General features: G+C 54.3%; 1 protein-coding gene across 1 annotated transcript in view; it reads right to left on the bottom strand.

Annotated features, from left to right (window-relative positions):
* Positions 1-20,506, bottom strand: part of TTC39C (tetratricopeptide repeat domain 39C) — a 66,909-nt gene extending 46,403 nt beyond the window's left edge. The window contains exon 1 of the mRNA XM_068165466.1: positions 20,337-20,506. Coding sequence (XP_068021567.1) covers positions 20,337-20,482 — 146 coding nt within the window. The 5' untranslated portion in view covers positions 20,483-20,506. The remainder of the gene's footprint in view (positions 1-20,336) is intronic.
* Between the last annotated feature and the right edge of the window lie 415 nt (positions 20,507-20,921).

The following is a 20,921-nucleotide window of genomic DNA, read 5'->3' on the forward strand; positions in this document are numbered from 1 at the left end:
CAGGGATGGGGACTCCACCACCTCCCTGGGCAGCACATCCCAATGGCCAATCTCTCTTGCTGGGAAGAATTTCTTCCTCACCTCCAGCCTAAACCTCCCCCTGGCACAGCTTGAGACTGTGTCCTCTTGTTCTGCTGCTGCTTGCCTGGCAGAAGAGACCAACCCCCACCTGGCTACAACCTCCCTTCAGGGAGCTGGAGAGAGCAAGAAGGTCTCCCCTGAGCCTCCTCTTCTCCAGGCTAAGCAACCCCAGCTCCCTCAGCCTCTCCTCACAGGGCTGTGCTCCAGACCCCTCCCCAGCTTTCTTGCCCTTCTCTGGACAACTTCCAGCAGCTCAACCTCTTTCCTAACCTAAGGAGCCCAGAACTGGACACAGGACTCAAGGTGTGGCCTCAGCAGTGCTGAGCACAGGGCACAAGGACTTCCCTGCTCCTGCTGGCCACTCTGTTCCTGATGCAGGCCAGGATGCCAACCTCAGGAGTCTCTGAATACAACCAGGAAAATTAAAAGACATAAGAGAGTTAATTGGGTTGGCACTTCCCAGTAGGGGCTCCTTAGAACACACTTCTTCAACATGAACTTAGAGAGAACTGCAGCAGGGGCTTGGAAGGGACCTCTGGAGATCACCCAGTCCAACCCCCCTGCTAGAACAAGGTCATCCCACAGCAGCTTGCCAATGGCCAAGGGGGTTTGGAACTTCTCTTGAGAAAGAGACTCCACAACCTCTCTGGGCAGCCTTTCCCAGGGCTCCAGCACCCTCACACCAAAGTTCTTCCTCATATTCAGGTGGTACCTCCTGGGTTCCACTTTGTGCCCATTACCCTTTGTTCTGTCCCTGGGCACCACTGACAAGAATCTGCTCCCATCCTCTAGCTCTTGCTGAGCATTGCTCAGGTCCCCTCTCAGGCTGCTCTTCTCCAGGCCCAACAGCCCCAGGGCTCTCAGCCTTTCTCTTCACAGAGATGCTCCAGGCCCCTCAGCAGCTTTGTAGCCTCTGCTGGACTCTCTCCAGTCTATCCCTGTCCCTCTTAAACTGGGGAGGCCAGAACTGGATCTGGGACTCCAGATACAGCCTCACTAGGGCAGTGTAGAGAAGGAGGAGAAGCTACCTTAACCTGCTGGCCACTGTCTTCTTCAGGCACCCCAGGCAAGCATCAGCCTCCTTGGCCACAAAAGCACACTGCTGGCTCACAGGCTGGACAGATGGGCAGAGGCCAAGGGCAGGAGATTGAACACATCCAAGTGCCAGGTGCTGCACATTGGCCACAACAACCCCAGGTAGTGCTACAGGCTGGGGTCAGAGTGGCTGAGAGCAGCCAGGCAGAGAGGGACCTGGGGGTGCTGGTTGATGGTAGGATGAACATGAGCCTGCAGTGTGCCCAGGCAGCCAAGAGGGCCAAGGACATCCTGGCCTGCATCAGGAGCAGTGTGGCCAGCAGGAGCAGGGAGGTCATTCTGCCCCTGTACACTGCACTGGTTAGGCCACACCTTGAGTCCTGTGTCCAGCTCTGGGCTCCTCAGTTTAGGAAGGAGGTTGACTTGCTGGAAGGTGTCCAGGGAAGGGCAAGAAAGCTGGGGAGGGGTCTGGAGCACAGCCCTGTGAGGAGAGGCTGAGGGAGCTGGGGTTGCTTAGCCTGGAGAAGAGGAGGCTCAGGGGAGACCTCATTGCTCTCTCCAGCTCCCTGAAGGGAGGTTGGAGCCAGGTGGGGGTTGGTCTCTTCTCCCAGGCAAGCAGCATGTAATGGGTTGGGGCAAACCCCCTCCCCACCACAGGGCAGAAACAACGACTCAGACAAAGGGATTGCAAAAGTCATGGAAAGTTTAAATAGAAAAACAATTTAAAAACAAACACCAATGAAAGCTTTACAGAGAACCACAAGCACCGTGACAAAGAGAGAGATCCCAGAACATACCCAAGGACATCCCATCCCCACCTGGGGGTACACCCAAACCCCCCCAGAGCTCTTTCCCCCCCTCCCTCAACCGAGCCTTGGGCCTGGGCAGGCCCAAGGGAGGCGGCTCAGCCGTTTTACCTAGGCTGCAGCTGGGGACGAAAGAGGAAGTGAAGACCCCACATGGGCATTTTATAGGGGAGCAGGGCATTATGGGATGGAATACCTGCCTGTGACCACCCTTTGGGCTGGGCCCACCTGTAGGGACCTCGCAGGTGTGTTCTGTGCAGTGGCATCCGGGCCAGCACCCAGCCTAAACCACCACACAGCACCAGAACAAGAGGACATAGTCCCAGGCTGCACCAGGGGAGGTTTAGGCTGGATGTTAGGAAGAAGTTCTACACAGAGAGAGTGATTGTCCATTGGAATGGGCTGCCTGGGGAGGTGGTGGAGTCCCCATCCCTGGAGGTGTTCAGGAGGAGACTTGCTGGGGTGCTTGGTGCCATGGGTTAGTTGTTTAGGTGGTGTTGGATTGGTTGATGGGTTGGACACGATGATCTTGAAGGCCTCTTCCAACCTGGTTTATCATTATTATTATTATTGTTATGTTGCCCACCAGGGCTGCCAAGTCCTTCTCCATAGAGCTCCCTTCCACAGGTGTTCCATCCCCACTGCAAAATTTACTTCGCTCCCACAGATGGAACCAAAGAAATTGTACTAGAGGAGTAACTCAGATTTGAGCATGTGAGTACCTGTGCAACATCCACCTGGAAATCCAGAATACAGAATTAACCAGGTGGGAAAAGACCTCAGAGATCATCAAGTCCAATCTATCACCCTGCACCATCTGATCAACTAAACCATGGCACCAAGTGCCTCATCCAGGCTCTTCCTAAACGCCTCCAGGGATGGGGACTCCACCACCTCCCTGGGCAGCACATCCCAAGGGCCAATCTCTCTTTCTGGCATGAATTTCTTCCTACCATCCAACCTAAACCTCCCCTGGCACAGCTTGAGACTGTGTCCTCTCATTCACTAAGCACTGAACTCCACCAAGGTTTGGAAGTGGCTTTTTATCCCTCTCAAACAGGCACAAGCAACTCAAACTCAGCAAGATAAACCAGGAAGGGACTTTTGAAAAGGGGTTGTAGAGACAGGATGTGTGACAACAGTTTTGAGATGGAAGAGAGGAGATTAAGAGTGGAGATTAGGAAGAAGTTCTTTATAATGAGGGTGGTGAGACACTGGCACAGGCTGCCCAGGGAGGCTGTGGATGCTCCCTCCCTAGAGGTGTCCAAGGCCAGGCTGGATGAGGCCCTGAGCAGTCTGGTGTAACAGGAGGTGTCCCTGCCCATGGCAGGGGCTTGGAACTGGATGAGCTTTGAGGTCACTTCCAACCCAAACCATTCTAGGATTCTGTAATGCCTTCACATATCTGTGTGCACACATGAAGAGGAGGTTATTGATATCCTGAAGAGGAAAGAAAACCAAATATCACCCCCAGCCCTTGTCAAGAGTCCCTCCCCAGCTCTCCTGGAGCCCCTTCAGCTACTGGAAGGCTGCTCTAAGGTCTCCCTGCAGCCTTCTCTTCTCCAGGCTAACAGCCCCAACTCTCCCAGCCTGTCCCTATGGGGGAAGATCTCCAGCCCTCTAGAGGATCACCTTTGTGGCCTCCTTTAGGCCCTCTCTTACAGTTCCACCATGCTGCAGATCAGCTCTTTCCCATTTCCTTGCACTCAGCCTATAAACAGCTTTGTCATTACGGCACAGATGGGCTGCAGCACGCAAGGGCCCTGAAGCTAGAAAACATGGTGCATGGTGTTATGCTGTCTGGGAGCTGCTGCTGGGGAGAGCACAGAGTCTGGCAAACAGAAGATGGTATCTCCACTGCAGGACCTCCTCACACAGAGATGCTGTCAGCACTGAACAAGCAAAGCTCCTACCGAGTCACTGGGGAGAGCCTGCAGTTGCAGCTCTCTGCAGGATCACCTGCGAATAGAATAGAATAGAATAGAATAGAATAGAATAGAATAGAATAGAATAGAATAGAATAGAATAGAATAGAATAGAATAGAATAGAATAGAATAGAATAGAATAGACCAGACCAGACCAGGTTGGAAGAGACCTTCAAGATCATCAAGTCCAACCTATCATCCAACACCACCTAATCAATGAACCCATGGCACCAAGCACCCCATCAAGTCTCCTCCTGAACACCTCCAGGGATGGTGACTCCACCACCTCCCTGGGCAGCACATCCCAATGGGCAATCACTCTCTCTGTGTAAAACTTCCTCCTAACATCCAGCCTAAACCTCCCCTGGCACAGCTTCAGACTGTGTCCTCTTGTTCTGGTGCTGGCTGCTTGGGAGAAGTGACCAACCTCTGCCTGGCTACAACCTCCCTGCAGGGAGTTGGAGAGAGCAAGAAGGTCTCCCCTGAGCCTCCTCTTCTCCAGGCTAAGCAACCCCAGCTCCCTCAGCCTCTCCTCACAGGGCTGTGCTCCAGACCCCTCCCCAGCTTTCTTGCCCTTCTCTGGACACCTTCCAGCAAGTCAACCTCCTTCCTAAACTGAGGGACCCAGAACTGGACACAGGACTCAAGGTGTGGCCTCAGCAGTGCTGAGCACAGGGCACAAGGACTTCCCTGCTCCTGCTCGCCACACTCTTCCTCATGCAGGCCAGGATGCCATTGGCCCTCTTGGCTGCCTGGGCACACTGCAGGCTCATGTTCAGCCTACCATCAACCAGCACCCCCAGGTCCCTCTCTGCCTGGCTGCTCTCAGCCACTCTGACCCCAGCCTGTAGCTCTGCCTGGGGTTGCTGTGGCCAATGTGCAGAACCTGGCACTTGGATGTGTTCAATCTCCTGCCCTTGGCCTCTGCCCATCTGCCCAGCCTGTCCAGGTCCCTCTGCAGAGCCTCTCTACCCTCCAGCAGATCAACTCCTGCCCCCAGCTTGGTGTCATCTGCAAATTTACTGCTGATGGACTCAATGCCCTCATCCAGATCATCAATGAAGATGTTAAAGAGGATGGGGCCCAGCACTGATCAAGGTGATTCCAGCACCTGAAATCCACTCTAAACAGTGACAGTTTGGCTCAATCTTCAAGATTATGCTGATGGATGAAACCTTCCACTTCTCAGGGTTACCTATTCCTCGAGAGCTAGCAGCAAAGTTTGCCACAGCACAGTCCTGTCCCAGTAAGTGCTGGGATGTGACTCATGCTGACAGCAAGTGTCTGAGAAAAGCACAGTCCCATGAAAACCACCCAGAGCTCAAACTCCTTCTGAGTGACCTTCAGCACCAGATTGTTACAGCTTTTGACAGGTTCCACACAGTTGTTCAAGAGACAAAACAGATGAGGCAGCCCTGGAGAAAATGCTAACAGCAAACCAATGGCAGTGTTGTGGCAGTGGGTACCAATCAACACTGGCACACTGCACTGCTGGAGCTGGCCCTCACCACTTCAAAGGACCTTGATGAAGTAAAGGAAACATAGATTCATAGAGTGCTTTGGTTTGGAAGGGACCTTAAGGGTCATCTAGTACCAACCCCCTGCCATGGGCCACTGGATCAGGTTGCCCAAGGCCTCATCCATCCTTGAGAAGAGGAGGCTCAGGGGAGACCTCATTGCCCTCTACAACTACCTGAAGGGAGGTTGTAGCCAGGTGGGGGTTGGTCTCTTCTCCCAGGCAAGCAGCACCAGAACAAGAGGACACAGTCTCAAGCTGTGCCAGGGGAAGTTTAGGCTGGAGGTGAGGAGAAAGTTCTTCACTGAGAGAGTTGTTAGCCATTGGGATGTGCTGCCCAGGGAGGTGGTGGAGTCCCCATCCCCAGAGGGGTTCAAGAGGGGATTGGATGTGGCACTTGGTGCCATGGTCTAGTCATGGGGTCTGTGGTGCCAGGTTGGACTTGATGATCTTTGAGGTCTCTTCCAACCTTGGTGATTCTGTGATACCTCCAGGGAGGAGGCAGCCACAGCCTCCCTGGGCAGCCTGTGCCAGTCTCTCACCACCCTCACTGCAAAGAATTTCTTCCTCATCTCCAGTCTCAATCTCCCCTCCTCCAGCTCAAAGCCACTGCCCCTCATCCTCTCACTTCGAGCCCTTCCCAGCTTTCTTGCAGCCCCCTTCAAGGACTGGACTATCTCAAGACACTTAATTAGCTCAAAGACAGCTAAGAATTCAGTCTCCAGACGTATGTGGTAAAACACTGCTTGTACCTCACCTATCAAACTAGGGCTCAAAAGCTGTCTTTATTGTAAGAAGCTGTGCTGTTAACACCACTCCTACAAGATAACACACACAGAAAAAAGGGTTTTAAAATTCAGTCTGGAGAAGAAGAGGCTATGGAGAGACCTCACTGCTCTCTACAGCTCCCCGAGAGGAGGCTGCAGTGAGGTGGGGGTTGGGCTCTGCTCCCTATCCTCACCTTATAGGAGGAGAGGAAACAGCCTGGAATTGTGCCAGGGGAGGGTTTAGGCTGGAGATGAGGACAAATTTCTTTGCTGCAAGAGTGGTCAGGGATTGGAAGAGGCTGCCCAGGCAGGAGGTGGAGTCCCCATCCCTGGTGTTCTCAGGAAACACATGGCCATGGCACGTGGGGATATGGTTTAATGGCCAAGGGCTCAGGGATCTTGGAGGTCACAGTCTCACCAAGGTTGGAAGAGACCTCAAAGGTCATCCAGTCCAACCTGTCACCACAGACCTCATGACTAGACCATGGCACCAAGTGCCACATCCAATCCCCTCTTGAACACCTCCAGGGATGGGGACTCCACCACCTCCCTGGGCAGCACATTCCAGTGACGAATGACTCTCGGTGAAGAACTTTCTCCTCACCTCCAGCCTAAACCTCCCCTGGTGCAGCTTGAGACTGTGTCCCCTGTCTTTTCCATGATCCTCTATCACTGAGGTCAGCATGCATAGTTAAACTTCAGCCATAAGCTTTTAAGAGCACTGGAGCAGACCTCTATTCCAGATACCAGACCTGGTGCTATCCAAGACACCTCTCCTCCCAGTAAACCCGAATTCATCTCATTTCCTGGCATCTCTCTAAGATACTCATTCACTCTCAGCAGAGAGCTGCTTGCCATGCCCCATTTTCACACATGATGACACCACTCAAGCCTTGGCTTAATGAGGCTGAGATAACACAACCCAAAACAATCAATCAGAGCTGAAGCACATCAGAGGAAAGCTCTGCTCCGTCTCAGCCTCCTCTTTCTTCTGCAGCCATTTCCACGCTAGTATTTCACTCCCAAGCACATCAGCTTCTAAAGCTACTCCAGCCTGGCTCAGGTTTAAATTTACATCATGTAATTAATCCACCAACATTTCCTCCCTGCTCCTTGAGGCACTGCAGCTAGCAGCCACCCTCCACGAAGAATTCCACTCAGCACGCCGAGAGCGATGCCCAACCCCAACCAAAGCAAACTGTTTCCCTCCAAACTGGGAGAGTGAAAAAGCCTAATGAAAAATTAAGACTGGTATGGAAGTTGAGATAAATATAGAAGCAGCTACTGCATAATTTAAAGCAAGCAGAAATATGGGGAACCTGCAGAACAGAGTGGCTTGGGTTGGAGGGGGGTCTGAAAGGTCATCGAGTTCCAACCCCCTGCCATGAGCAGGGACACCTTCATAGTATCAGTCAGGGTTGGAAGGGACCACAAGGATCATCCAGTCCCAACCCCCCTGCCGTGGGCAGGGACACCCCACACTAGATCAGGCTGCCCACAGCCTCATCCAGCCTGGGCTTAAACACCTCCAGGGACAGGGCCCCAACCACCTCCCTGCACAACCCATTCCAGGGCTTCACCACTCTCATGGGCAAGAACTTCCTCCTCCCCTCCAGCCTCAATCTCCCCACCTCCAGCTTCATTCCATTCCCCCTAGTCCTAGCACTGCCTGAGATCCTGAGCAGTCCCTCCCCAGCCTTCTTGGAGCCCCCTTCAGATCCTGGAAGGCCACAATGAGGTCACCTGGGAGCCTTCTCTTCTCCAGACTGAACAGCCCCAACTCCTTCAGTCTGTCCTCACAGCAGAGCAGCTCCAGCCCTCTGCTCATCCTCCTGGCCCTTCTCTGGACACCTTCCAGCACCTCCAGATCCCTCTTGTCATAGGGGCTCCAGAACTGGAGGCAGGACTCCAGGTGGGGTCTCCCCAGGGCTGAGCAGAGGGGGAGAATCACCTCCCTTGCCCTGCTGGCCACACTTCTCCTGCTGCAGCCCAGGCTCTGGTTGGCTTTCTGGGCTGCAAGTGCACACTGAGAGCTCCTGGTGAGTTTCTCCTCCCCCAGCACCCCCAAGGCTCTCTCCTCAGGGCTGCTTTCCAACAGCCAGTCCCTGCCCAGCCTGGATTTGGGCCTGGGGTTGCCTCCACCCAGCTAACCCATGGCACCAAGCACCCCATCAAGTCTCCTCCTGAACACCTCCAGCGATGGTGACTCCACCACCTCCCCAGGCAGCACATCCCAATGGGCAATCACTCTCTCTGTGTAGAACTTCTTCCTAATCTCCAGCCTAAACCTCCCCTGGCACAGCCTGAGACTGTGTCCTCTTGTTCTGGTACTTGCTGCCTGGGACATTAAATCTCGTCCAGTCCAACCGTTCTCTAACTCTACCAAGGCTGGGGCTAAGCCATGGCCCTCAGCACCACATCTCTGCCTCTCTGAATCTCCTCCAGGGATGGGGATTCAACCACCTCCCTGGGCAGCCTGTGGCAGGCTTTGAGAACTCCTTCAGTGAAGAAGTTTCTTCCAGTGTGCAACCTAAACACACAAAGTTACAGCACAGCAACTGATCTGTGCTGGCCAACTGCACACTCCTACAATCACAGAATCATTAAGCTTGGAGAAGACTTTTAAGCTCATCTAGTCCAACCTTCTACCCAGCACCTGTATGACCACTAGACTACCTCCCAGAGTGCCACACCTCACTTCTTAAACACCTCCCTGGGCAGCCTCTTCCAATCCCTGACCACTCTTGCAGCAAAGAAATTCTTCCCAATAGCCAACCCAAACGTCCCCTGGTGCAGCTTGAGGCCACTTCCTCTTCTTCTGTCATTAGTTACATTAGGTCTAGTGTGGGGTGTCCCTGACCACGGCAGGGGGGTTGGAACTAGGTGACCCTTGTGGTCCCTTCCAACCCTGACTGATACTATGAAGAAGAGACCAACAGCAGCTTCACTCTGACCTACTTTCAGGGAGCTGTAGAGACCAATGAAGTCTCTTCTCAGCCTCCTCCTCTTCAGGCTAAATAACCCCAGCTCCCTCAGCCCCTCCTCACAAGACCTGCTCTCCAAACCCCTCACCAGCTTCCCTGCCCTTTGCAAATCCTTTTTCCACCACAGCTTCACCAGCCTGCCTGAAACTACTTCTGAAGACAAACTACTGCAGCTTATCTGAGACCAGGCAACTGCTTACCACCTCTGAGCCCCTGAATTGTGATCTGTATGTCAAACACATCTCTCAGCCTCCCTCTATCATCTTCACCACTTCCTTTGGTGGCAACACAACTCTGGCATGAGGGCTGCAGAACTGTCACATTCACCTTTATGTATTCAGGTCCTGAAAGACTTCAACTGCAGAACACTCCAAATCTTTCCAACCCATCAGTGCTGCTGGGGAACTGAGGCTGCTTTTGCCTGCATCACTCTCACCAGGCCCCACCAAGCATTGAGCAGTTTTCACACTGGGTTGGAAGGGACCCTCAAAGGTCACCTTGTCCAACCCCCCTCCACACAGCAGGGACACCTCCAGCTAGAGCAGGCTGCCCAGGGCCACAGCAAGTCTGCTGTGTCAGAGTCATGAGGGACTGGGCCTCAACCACATCCTTGGGCAGCCTGCTCCAGTATTTCACCACTCTCATTGTGAGGAGCTTCCCCTGACATCCAAACTAAATCCACCCTGCTCATTTCAAACCTCTGCCCCTCCTCCTATCACCAGAAGACTTAAACCTGTTCCAGGGTCTCATCACCTTTATGGTGCAGAACTTCCTTCTGATGTCCAACCTAACTCTGCCCTGCTCCAGTTTCAAACCACTGCCCTCATCCTCTCCCCACAGCCCCTTCTGAACAGTCCCTCTCCAGCCTTCCTCTAGGTCCCCTTCAGATATGGAAATGTAGTCATAAGGTCTCCCTGAAGCCTTCTGTTCTCCAGGCTGAACAGCCCCAGCTCTCTCAGCCTGTCCCTACAGGAGAGGTGCTTCTGCCTTCTGATCATCTTTGAGGCCACCCCTGCCCCCACTCTTGTCTTGTCTCTTGTGTTGGGGGTCCCAGAGGTGGACACAGTATCCCAAGTGAGGTCTCCCCAGAGCATAGGAGCAGAATCACCTCTCTCTCCCTGCTAGCCACACTGCTTTTGATGCAGCCCAGCCTGCCATTGGCCTTCTGGGCTGCAAGTGCCCATTGCTGGCTCAGGTCCAGTTTCTCACCCACCAGCACCCCAAAGTCCTTCTCTGCAGGGCTGCTCTCAATCTCATCCCCAGCCTGGAGTGACACTGAGGATTGCCCTGACCTAGGTGCAGCACCTCGCACTTTGCCTTGCTGAACCTCATGTGACTCTCCTCAGCCTGTGCAGGTCCCTCTGGATGGGATCTTACCTCACTAAGGTACACACTGAAAACACTGCTGCTAAAAATCCCTTCTGTCAGACAGCTCTTCTTCCCATCCCTCCCTGGAGCAGCTGCTCAGCTGCCTGTCACTGTGGCAAACAAAAGCACACAGGGTCACTACCAGGGCACTCATGACTTCTTCTCACATTGCCAATCAGGATGCCATCATCCTTCTCCCAGCTGTCAGTTCCCACCCAGCTGTCCTTATCTTTACAGAAGCTACCAAAATATCTCCTAAATCACATGAAGTTTTGTTCTTAAAACTTGCTGAGCTCCACAAACAAGAACTCCAGCAGCAGCTACACTGCCCCTACATGGGCCACAATCTAGCTGCTGATCAGTGCTGGCTTAATGTCACCTTGTCTCAGGTTCTATTTAGGTTAAAAGTCCTTGGAGCCACAAAAGGGCTCCCAGTGTGGCTAGGTTCAAAGCCCTACCCACAGAGGGATTTCTGCCCACTGCTGCAGACTGTGGGTCAGTACCTGCACTGGCACATCACACTGTGAAGTGTTGCAGCTTTTAAAGCAATGATTCACAGATTGCATTGGCTTGGAAGGGACCCTCAGAAGTCATCTTCTCCAACCCTCCTGCAGGCAGCAGGGACACCTCCAACCAGAGCAGGCTGCCCAGGGCCACATCAAGTTTGACCTTGAATGTTTCCAGGGATGAGGCTTCAACCCCATCCCTGGGCAATCTGTTCCAATGTCTCACCACCCTCACTGAGCTCCCTCCTGATGTCCAGCCTAAATCTGCCCTGCTCCAGTTTCAAACCATTGCCCCTTGCTCCAGTGCTACAGCCCCTCTAAAGAGTCCCTCCCCAGCCTTCCTGGAGGTCCCCTTTAGATACTGAACTGCAGCTCTAAGATCTCCCCAGAGCCTTCTCTTGTCCAGGCTGAACAGCCCAAATTCTCCCAGCCTGTTTGCAGCAGAGGTTCTCCAGCCCTCTGATCCTCTTTGTGGCCCACTTCTGGACTCACTCCATCAGCTCCATGCCTCTTGTGTTGGGAGTCCCTCAGCACTCCAGGTGAGGTCTCAGAGTGGCAGAATCACTTCTCCCAAGCTGCTGGCCATGCTTCTACTGATGCAGCCCAGGGTAGCACTGCCCTTTCTCTCCCTTCCCCATTTGCTCCCACTTCCCACTCCTCTCCATGCCCTGCTTTATCCCAGCAGGATGCACAGGATGCTTTCCCACACTGACCCCATTCTTTATCTGTCTTAGAATCACATTTCATCTACACCACCTTCATTTGCTGCTTTGGAGACAACCTTATTACACACACAGTACCTATCCATCTTGTGCCATTGCCCTTTTCATTCAGCTGCAAGCTGCAAACTGCATCAAGCTTCCTCTCAGGAGAGTCATTCATGCAAAGAGTGAAATCTTTCCCTGGCAGGAGACAGGAGATTGTTGGATTCTTGTGAGACAATCTCTCTGATTCTATGCTTTATGTTGTGAGTCAACATGCAGCTAGAAAGCTCCTGATTTTATCTGACACTGCCTTCTCTCCTCTTAGCTGGAGGAAGCTTTACAATCAGGTCTTGAATTGCAAATGCTCTCAAGAAGTGAAGAATCTGAAAACTAAAGAGCACTCCAGCTCCAGCCCTCCTGCCAGGGTCAGGGTGCTTCACCAAATGACACCATGCCCAGGCTCCAGCTCCATGCCTGTGTCCTTGCTTAGCCTCCATGCCTCCTGCAGCTTTCACAGCTACCCAGAGTTTAAACTGATGAGAAGAGGGATGGTGTCAGCACTGTTCAAGCTGATGGAAAGGCTGATACCTGCCAGTTTCCAATGGGAGCTGGCAGTGTGGGGCCCTGACGCAGCTCCCAGCACTGAGGGCAGGGCTGCTGCCTGCTGCACACTTAGGAAACTATTACACCCACTGGGATCTGATTCATGCTCAGAACATTGTCAGCACCAGCAGGTAGAGGACCTGGACCTCTTGAAGAACTCACAACAAACCACATGCAGTCATTGATGCCACTTGCAGGTGACTCTTCAAACCCTGGGATTTTCCTCAAGTGGAATTTAGAGCACAAGAAGACACAAGCTACACCTGACAGGCTGTTAACCCTCTCACAGGGACAGTCAGTGCAGTTCCAGTTGCATTTGGTACCCCACAAACAGCAACTTTTACCTGACCTTCTCAAGTTCTAGAGATACAGAAGCCCTAAACACCAACAGACAAAACACTGCTCTCCCATGTCATGGAATCACAGAATGGGTTGGGTTGGAAGGGACCTCCAAAGGCCATCTAGTCCAACACCCCTGTAGTGAGCAGGGACATCCTCCACTAGGATCAGGCTGCCCAGAGCCCTGTCAAGCCTGATTTGAGTGTCTCCAAGGATGGCATCTCAATCAGCAACCTGGGCAACCTGTTCCAGTGTTCTACCATCTCATGGTAAAGAACTTCTTCCTAACATCCAACCTAAATCTGCTCTTCTCTGGAGACAGATTGAGGGAGTTGGGGCTACTCAGTCTGCAGAAGAGAAGGCTCCAGGGAGAGCCTTATTGTGGCCTTCCAGGATCTGAAGGGGGCTCCAAGAAACCAGGGGAGGGACTTCTGAGGGTGTCAGGGAGTGATAGGACTGGGGGGGATGGAGCAAAACTAGAAATGGGGAGATTCAGACTGGATGTTGTGAAGAACTTGTTCCCCATGAGGGTGGTGAGAGCCTGGCACAGGTTGCCCAGGGAGGTGGTGGAAGCCTCCTGCCTGGAGGTGTTTGCAGCCAGGCTGGAGGTGGCTCTGAGCAACCTGATCTAGTGTGAGGTGTGTGGGGATGGAACTGGCTGATCCCTGAGGTCCCTTCCAACCCTGACAATTCTATGATGCTGCAATTTCAAACCACTTCCCCTCCTCCTGTCACTGCAGGCTTTTGCTAACACTCCCTCTGCAGCCTTCCCTGCAGGCCCCCTTGAGGTACTGGAAGGTGACTATTAGGTCTCCTCAGAGCCCCCTCCAGGCTGAACACCCCCAGCTCCCTCAGCTTGTCCTCATAGCAGAGCTGCTCCAACCCCCTGATCATTTTCATGGCCTCCTCTGGACTTGCTCCATCAGGTCCAGGTCCTTCTCGTGTTGAGGGCACCAGAGCTAGTCTATCACCCAGAACATCAAAGCACCACCACTCTTCAAAGGCAAGACTTTACTGCTGTGGTTATACACATGAAGCACAGCTGCACTCTGCAGCCTGGTTTCCACAGGACCTTTCAAACACAACTGCTCTGGGGCTCATCAGTCAGTTTGCTGGAAGATGGAAAATTGCAGCACAGTGAAGAAAGAAACAGACCCTGCCTGCTTTGGGATGGAAGCTGCCCTTGGACCTCTCAAGGCTGTCTACTGTCCCATACAGACAGCAGCACTGACTTGGATGGGCTTGTTACAGCACCCTTCAGGTGGCAAATGAATCACAGAATCAACAAGGTTAGAAAAGACCTCAAAGATAGAGTAGAGTAGAGTAGAGCAGAGTAGAGTAGAGTAGAGCAGACCAGACCAGACCAGGTTGGAAGAGACCTTCAAGATCATCGTGGCCAACCCATCAACCAATCCAACACCACCTAAACAACTAACCCATGGCACCAAGCACCCCATCAAGTCTCCTCCTGAACACCTCCAGGGATGGGGACTCCACCACCTCCCCAGGCAGCACATTCTAATGGTGAACGATTCTCTCTGTGTAGAACTTCTTCCTAACCTCCAGCCTAAAGCTCCCCTGGTGCAGCCTGAGACTGTGTCCTCTTGTTCTGGTGCTGCTTGCCTGGCAGAAGAGACCAACCCCCACCTGGCTACAACCTCCCTTCAGGGAGCTGCAGAGAGCAAGAAGGTCTCCCCTGAGCCTCCTCTTCTCCAGGCTAAGCAACCCCAGCTCCCTCAGCCTCTCCTCACAGGGCTGTGCTCCAGACCCCTCCCCAGCTTTCTTGCCCTTCTCTGGACACCTTCCAGCAACTCAACCTCCTTCCTAAACTGAGGAGCCCAGAACTGGACACAGGACTCAAGGTGTGACCTAACCAGTGCAGTGTACAGGGGCAGAATGACCTCCCTGCTCCTGCTGGCCACACTCTTCCTCATGCAGGCCAGGATGCCATTGGCCCTCTTGGCTGCCTGGGCACACTGCAGGCTCATGTTCAGCCTACCATCAACCACCACCCCCAGGTCCCTCTCTGCCTGGCTGCTCTCAGCCACTCTGACCCCAGCCTGTAGCACTGCATGGGGTTGCTGTGGCCAATGTGCAGAACCTGGCACTTGGATGTGTTCAATCTCATGCCCTTGGCCTCTGCCCATCTGTCCAGCCTGGCCAGGTCCCTCTGCAGAGCCTCTCTACCCTCCAGCAGATCAACTCCTGCCCCCAGCTTGGTGTCAGCTGCAAATTTACTGCTGATGGACTCAATGCCCTCATCCAGATCATCAATGAAGATGTTAAAGAGCACAGGGCCCAGCACTGATCCCTGGGGCACACCACTGGTGCCTGGCTGCCAGCTGGCTGTGGCACCATTCACCACCACTCTCTGGGCTCAGCCTCCAGCCACTTCCTAACCCAATGCTGTGTGCTCCCATCCAAGCCAGGGGCTGACAGCTTGGCCAGGAGTTTGCTGTGGGGGATGGTGTCAAAGGCCTTGCTGAAGTCCAGGCAGACCACATCCACAGCCTGCCCCACAGCCACCAGGCAGTCACCTGGGCATGGAAGGAGATCAGGTTGGTCAGGTTGGTCATCAGAAACACAAAGTGGTAAAAAGCAGAAGCCAAACCAATAGCTTCTAAGACAGAGCCTTCAGCAGTTTAAGTGATGCAGCTAATGAATCAGAAGGGTTGCTGAGTAAGTGAATTTTGCAAGAGCCTGGTTGGTTTTTAAAGAGTTTCCATGAGGATAAAAAAAACCAGAAAGTTTCCATCCCCCCCCTTCTAAGATTCAGCTGATAAACATTAAGCTTCTAAACCACCTGCATAGAATTAACACCACCTGCAAGGAAGGTCAGTCAAAACCACCTGCATCATGTTTAAAAGGCTGCAGTTCCTCAGACCCCTTTGAGCCCCTGTGCTGCAAGTTGCAAAGATCTCCATTATACTATAGAGAGGTCCCACCAGCTGCCCAAATTGGGCTTATCAGGCCCATGTAGGATGGGATCTGTTTCTAAATTCCAAGCATGAAGGCTGGGGAGGTACCCTGCAGGAAAGGGCTGGTGGGTGAGAAGCTGGGCATGAGCCAGCAAGGGGCACTTGCAGCCCAGGAGACCAATGGCAGCCTGGCTGCACCAGAAGCAGCATAGCCAGAGATGGAGAGGGGATTCTGCCCCTCAGCTCTCCTGAGACCTCACCTGGAGTGCTGTGTTCTGCTCTGGGGCTCCCAAGCATGAGAGAGACATGGACCTGCTGAAGCAGGTTCAGAAGGGGTCACAAAGGTGATCAGAGGGCTGGAGAACCTCCCTTGTGTGGACATCCTGAGAGAGAGATGTGGCTGTTCAGCCTGGAGAAGAGAAGGCTCCAGGGACACCTTAGAGCTGCATTTCAGTATCTGAAGGGGACCTGCAGAAAGGCTGGGGAGGGACTGTTTAGAAGGGCCTGTAGAGAGGACAGTGGTTTGCCAACTGGAGGAGGGGAGATTTAGGTTGGACATTAGGAGGAAGTGCAGAAATAGTGACACAGGCTGGGGCCCAGGCCCCATCCCTGGAGACATTCAAGATCAGAGCTGCTGTGGTCCTGGGCAGCCTGATCCAGTTGGAGGTGTCGCTGCTGAGTGCAAAGGGGTTGGACAAGATGCCCTTGCAGGGTCCCTTCCAGCCCAATGCAAGCTGCAAATAGAGCAACACAGACATACTCATTTCAGGCTGTATGCAAAGAAACACAGAGCAGCACTACTTGAGACCCTGTCAGAAGAATGCATCCCAGACAAACACAGAACCACAAACCATTGGGGGAAAAAAGGTGAACCTCAACTGCCTGTTGTCTCCAAACCCCAAATGTATAGGAAGCTGAACATCCCCTGCTCTATCTTCTACATCTGACATGGCATAGCTAATCTGCAGGTCAATAGAAGTCTCCTAGTTCACAGCAAGAGGAATCCTGCTACAAATTTTGGCATGAGGCAGGCAGGGCTGAAGATTTTCAGGGTAATTTAAGACTTAGCTGCTATCACTTTCTAAATCATAAACCCACTTCATTCAATGAAGAAATCGTTATTTACTCACAGAATCACAGTATCACCAAGGTTGGAAGAGACCTCAAAGATCATCAAGTCCAACCTGGCACCACAGACCTCATGACTAAACCATGGCACCAAGTGCCACATCCAATCCCCTCTGGAACACCTCCAGGGATGGGGACTCCACCACCTCCCTGGGCAGCACATCCCAATGGTGAACGACTCTCTCTGTGAAAAACTTTCTCCTCACCTCCAGCCTAAACTTCCCCTGGTGCAGCTTGAGACTGTGTCCTCTTGTTCTGCTGCTGCTTGCCTGGGAGAAGAGACCAACCCCCACCTGGACACAACCTCCCTTCAGGTAGTTGTAGAGAGCAATGAGGTCTCCCCTGAGCCTCCTCTTCTCCAGGCTAAGCAACCCCAGCTCCCTCAGCCTCTCCTCACAGGGCTGTGCTCCAGACCCCTCCCCAGCCTCGTTGCCCTTCTCTGGACACGTTCCTTGCAGGTAGCTTTTACAGGCCAAGATCCAACACTGCACTGAACTTCAAGGTGCTTCTTGATAAAAATCAAAGAGAAGCCCACACCTGGGGGGAGAAAACAGAAGGCTAAGCTTCTGCATTTAATAATTCCTTAAGTAATAAATCTTCTGGATGGCCAGGAGAGCAGTTTGAACGAGATCATTACTCACCCTTTCACAGGAGGATTAAACTGCCTTTAGTACACAGGAGTCTTCACAATTTGACTCCCTAGCACCACGATGCAATCTAAGGAGCATCAATCATTTAGAAGTCCAACACTCATTCCAGGCTCACTCCACTGAGAGAAAGCAGTGGCACAACACAAGCAGAGAAGAAACCGCTTGAGCAAGTGCTCCTTCGGTGGCACCACAAAAACAACACACAGCATAAAAAGCAACCAACCCAACAGGCTCCTGAGAAACCTGGAACTGAATCAAGCAGGAGCTAACTTCATGTGTGCAGATCATGCACATGAGGAGCGCAGAATCAGGACACTGCCACCTGCTATAGTCCAGTTTCTTCTGCTTCCAACCTGGTCTGGTCTGGTCTATTCTATTCCTATTGTTGTAACATGGCAGTGTACACTAAAGACAGAGTGACACTGAATCACAGAATGGTTTGTGTTACAAGGGACCTTAAAGATCATCCATGGGCAGGGACACCTCCCACCAGCACAGCTTGCTCAAGGCCTCATCCAGCCTGGCCTGGAACACCTCCAGTTAGGGGGCATCCACAACTTCACTGGGCAGCCTGTGCCAGTGTCTCACCACCCTAACCTCCAGTCTCCATCTCCCCTCTTCCAGCTCAAAGCCATTGCCCCCTGTCCTCTCACTACAAGCCCTTGTCCCTCCCCAGCTCTCCTGGAGCCCCTTCAGGTACTGGAAGGCTGCTCTGAGGTCTCCCTGAGCCTTCTCTTCTCCAGGCTGAACAGCCCCAACTTTCTCAGCCTGTCTCCACAGGGGAGGTTCTGCAGCCCTCTGATCATATTCACAGCCTCCTGTGGACCCTTTCCAGCAGCTCCAGGTCCTTCTTGTATTGGGGGCCCCAGAACTGGAGGCAAGTGGGGTCTCAGCAGAGCAGAGGGGCAGAATCCCCTCTTTATGCTGCTGCTCTCCCTGCTTTGGATGGAACCCAGCACACAGCTGCCTGCTGGGCTGCCAGTGACCATTGCTGGTTCACGGGGAGTTTGCCATCAACTGACAGGTTGGACTTGATGATCTTTGAGGTCATAGTTTCATTCAGGGTTGGAAGGGACCACAAGGATCATCTAGTTCCAACCCCCCTGCCATGGGCAGGGACACCCCACACTAGATCAGCCTGGCCACAGCCTCATCCAGCCTGGCCTTAAACACCTCCAGGGACAGGGCCTCGACCACCTCCCTGGACAACCCATTCCAGGGTTTCACCACTCTCATGGTGAAGAACTTCCTCCTCACCTCCAGCCTGAATCTCCCCACCTCCAGCTTCATTCCATTCCCCCTAGTCCTAGCACTACCTGAGATCCTGAGCAGTCCCTCCCCAGCCTTCTTGGAGCCCCCTTCAGATCCTGGAAGGCCACAATGAGGTCACCTGGGAGCCTTCTCTTCTCCAGACTGAACAGCCCCAACTCCTTCAGTCTGTCCTCACAGGAGAGGTGCTCCAGCCCTCTGCTCATCCTCCTGGCCCTGCTCTGGACACCTTCCAGCACCTCCACATCCCTCTTGTCATAGGGGCTCCAGAACTGGAGGCAGGACTCCAGGTGGGGTCTCCCCAGAGCTGAGCAGAGGGGGAGAATCACCTCCCTTGCCCTGCTGGCCACACTTCTCCTGATGCAGCCCAGGATCTGATTGGCTTTGCGGGCTGCAAGTGCACACTGAGAGCTCATGTTGAGCTTTTTGTCCACCAGCACCCCCAAGGCTCTCTCCTCAGGGCTACTTTCCAGCCAGTCACTGCCCAGCCTGCATTTGTGCCTGGGATTGCCTCGACCCAGCTGCAGGACCCTGCCCTTGGTCTTATTGAACCTCCTGAGGTTGGCTTGTGCCCACCTCTGCAGCCTGTCCAGGTCCCTCTGGATGGCCTCCCTTCCCTCCAGCTGTCTGCTGCACCACACAGCTTGGTGTCAGCAGCAAATTTGCTGAGGGTGCACTCAATGCCACTGTCCATGTCACTGACAAAGATGTTGAATAAGACAGGTCCCAGGACTGATCCCTGAGGTCTTTTCCAACCTTATTGATTCTGTGATTCTATGACACCCCCAACGTTAAGCACATGTTGAAACACGTTTAACATTAGGCTGTGGCAGGCACCTTTTAGTTATTATTATTATTATTGAGGGGAACTCTCTTAATTTGTGTCTCCACAGCCTACCTCCAAACACCCTTTTTGTAAGTAAGATTTAAGTACCTCAATAAACCATCACTACAGAGTGCTACTTAAAGTCTTTTTTTAACCAGCCAGCAGCAGTAGAGTGCTATTAATTATTTAGAACAGATGCAGGATTACAACAGATCGAGCTGGGCTGGAAGACATCAGTCCTCAGGGAAAAAAACAAGGGCAGGTACGGGCAATCCTTTCTTCTGCTCCCAGCCTGCTTGGCACAGCTGTGTTAATGCCATGACTGCATAACGTTCAAACCTAGCCCTGCTGTACGCAGGGATTACGAACGGCATCTTGCAGCCCGCAGATAACCACAGCAGCATTCCAGAGCCTTTTGTCGGTAGCCGTTTGCAGGCTGAAGCCAGCAGCAGCTCGGAGAGGAGCAGCGGAGCCAATCCCCGGGCGCACGCCGAGCCTTAGCGAAACGCGGCCAGCGCTAGCGGGGGCCCCGCCGCCCGCCGCCCGGCCCTCGCCCGCCCCTTCAGCAGGGCGGCAGGCGCCTGCCACAGCACCACCGACCCACCCCGGCCCCCGCCAAGCGCATCCCCCGGCCCCACGGAGCGAATCGCCCGTGTCCCTGCCCCGCGGCAGCGCTGACAGAGGCGGGCACCGAGCCTCCTCGCTCCAGACAGCTGGGCAGGGTGAAGCTGGCGGCTCCAAGCCCCCTGCCCGCAGCTGGGGGCCCTGCGCGCCCCACCGCCCCGTCGTGCGCTGGCCGGGGGCGGAGGGGGCGCGGCGCAGGTGGGTGCCAGGGACAGGTGCGCGGAGGCAGGGCCGCTGCCGGGGGACGCCCGCGGCCGGGCCGGGGAAAGGCGCCCGGGGAGCTTACCGGTACTTCTTGAAGAGCTGGTCGGACTCGCGGAAGCCGTTGTTCAGCAGCATGTTAATGCCGGCCAGCGCCAGCTCCGCGTCCTCGATGGGCAGCGGCGCTTCGCCGTCCTCTCGCCGCGGCGGCGGCTGCTCCGAGCCGGCCATGACGGCAGGCGGCAGCAGGACCCAGACAGCTCTTCCCTACCTACTCCCCTACCCACCCGCCCGACGCCCCGCGCCCAGGCGGCTCGGCGCTGCCTCAGCGCTGCCTCAGCGTGCCCGGAGCCGAGGAGCCGGGGGGTGCGGGTGCCCGCGGGGACGCGAACGCGATGCGCGATGCCCGCCGCCGGGCCGCACTCCTCCCTCCCGCCCGCGCTGCGGCGCCGCAGCAGCCTCCCCGCGCCCGCAGAGCCTCCAGCAGCGGCGGCGCTCGGCTCGCCCCGGCTGGGCTCGGCCCGCAGCGCGCAGGCGCCGAGGGGGCCGCGCAGGCGTGCAGGGGGGACGGCGGCGACGGGGCGCGGGGCAACGGGGTCGGTGCTAGGTGCTCGGTTGGGTGGGGGCTATGGGTGAGTTCCCCGCAGCAGCCCCTCGCAGCGTGGCAGCA

The sequence above is a fragment of the Melanerpes formicivorus genome, unplaced genomic scaffold (assembly GCF_026170545.1).
Source record: "Melanerpes formicivorus ecotype bairdi unplaced genomic scaffold, bMelFor1.0.p_v2 SCAF_89, whole genome shotgun sequence".
Lineage (NCBI taxonomy): Eukaryota > Metazoa > Chordata > Aves > Piciformes > Picidae > Melanerpes > Melanerpes formicivorus.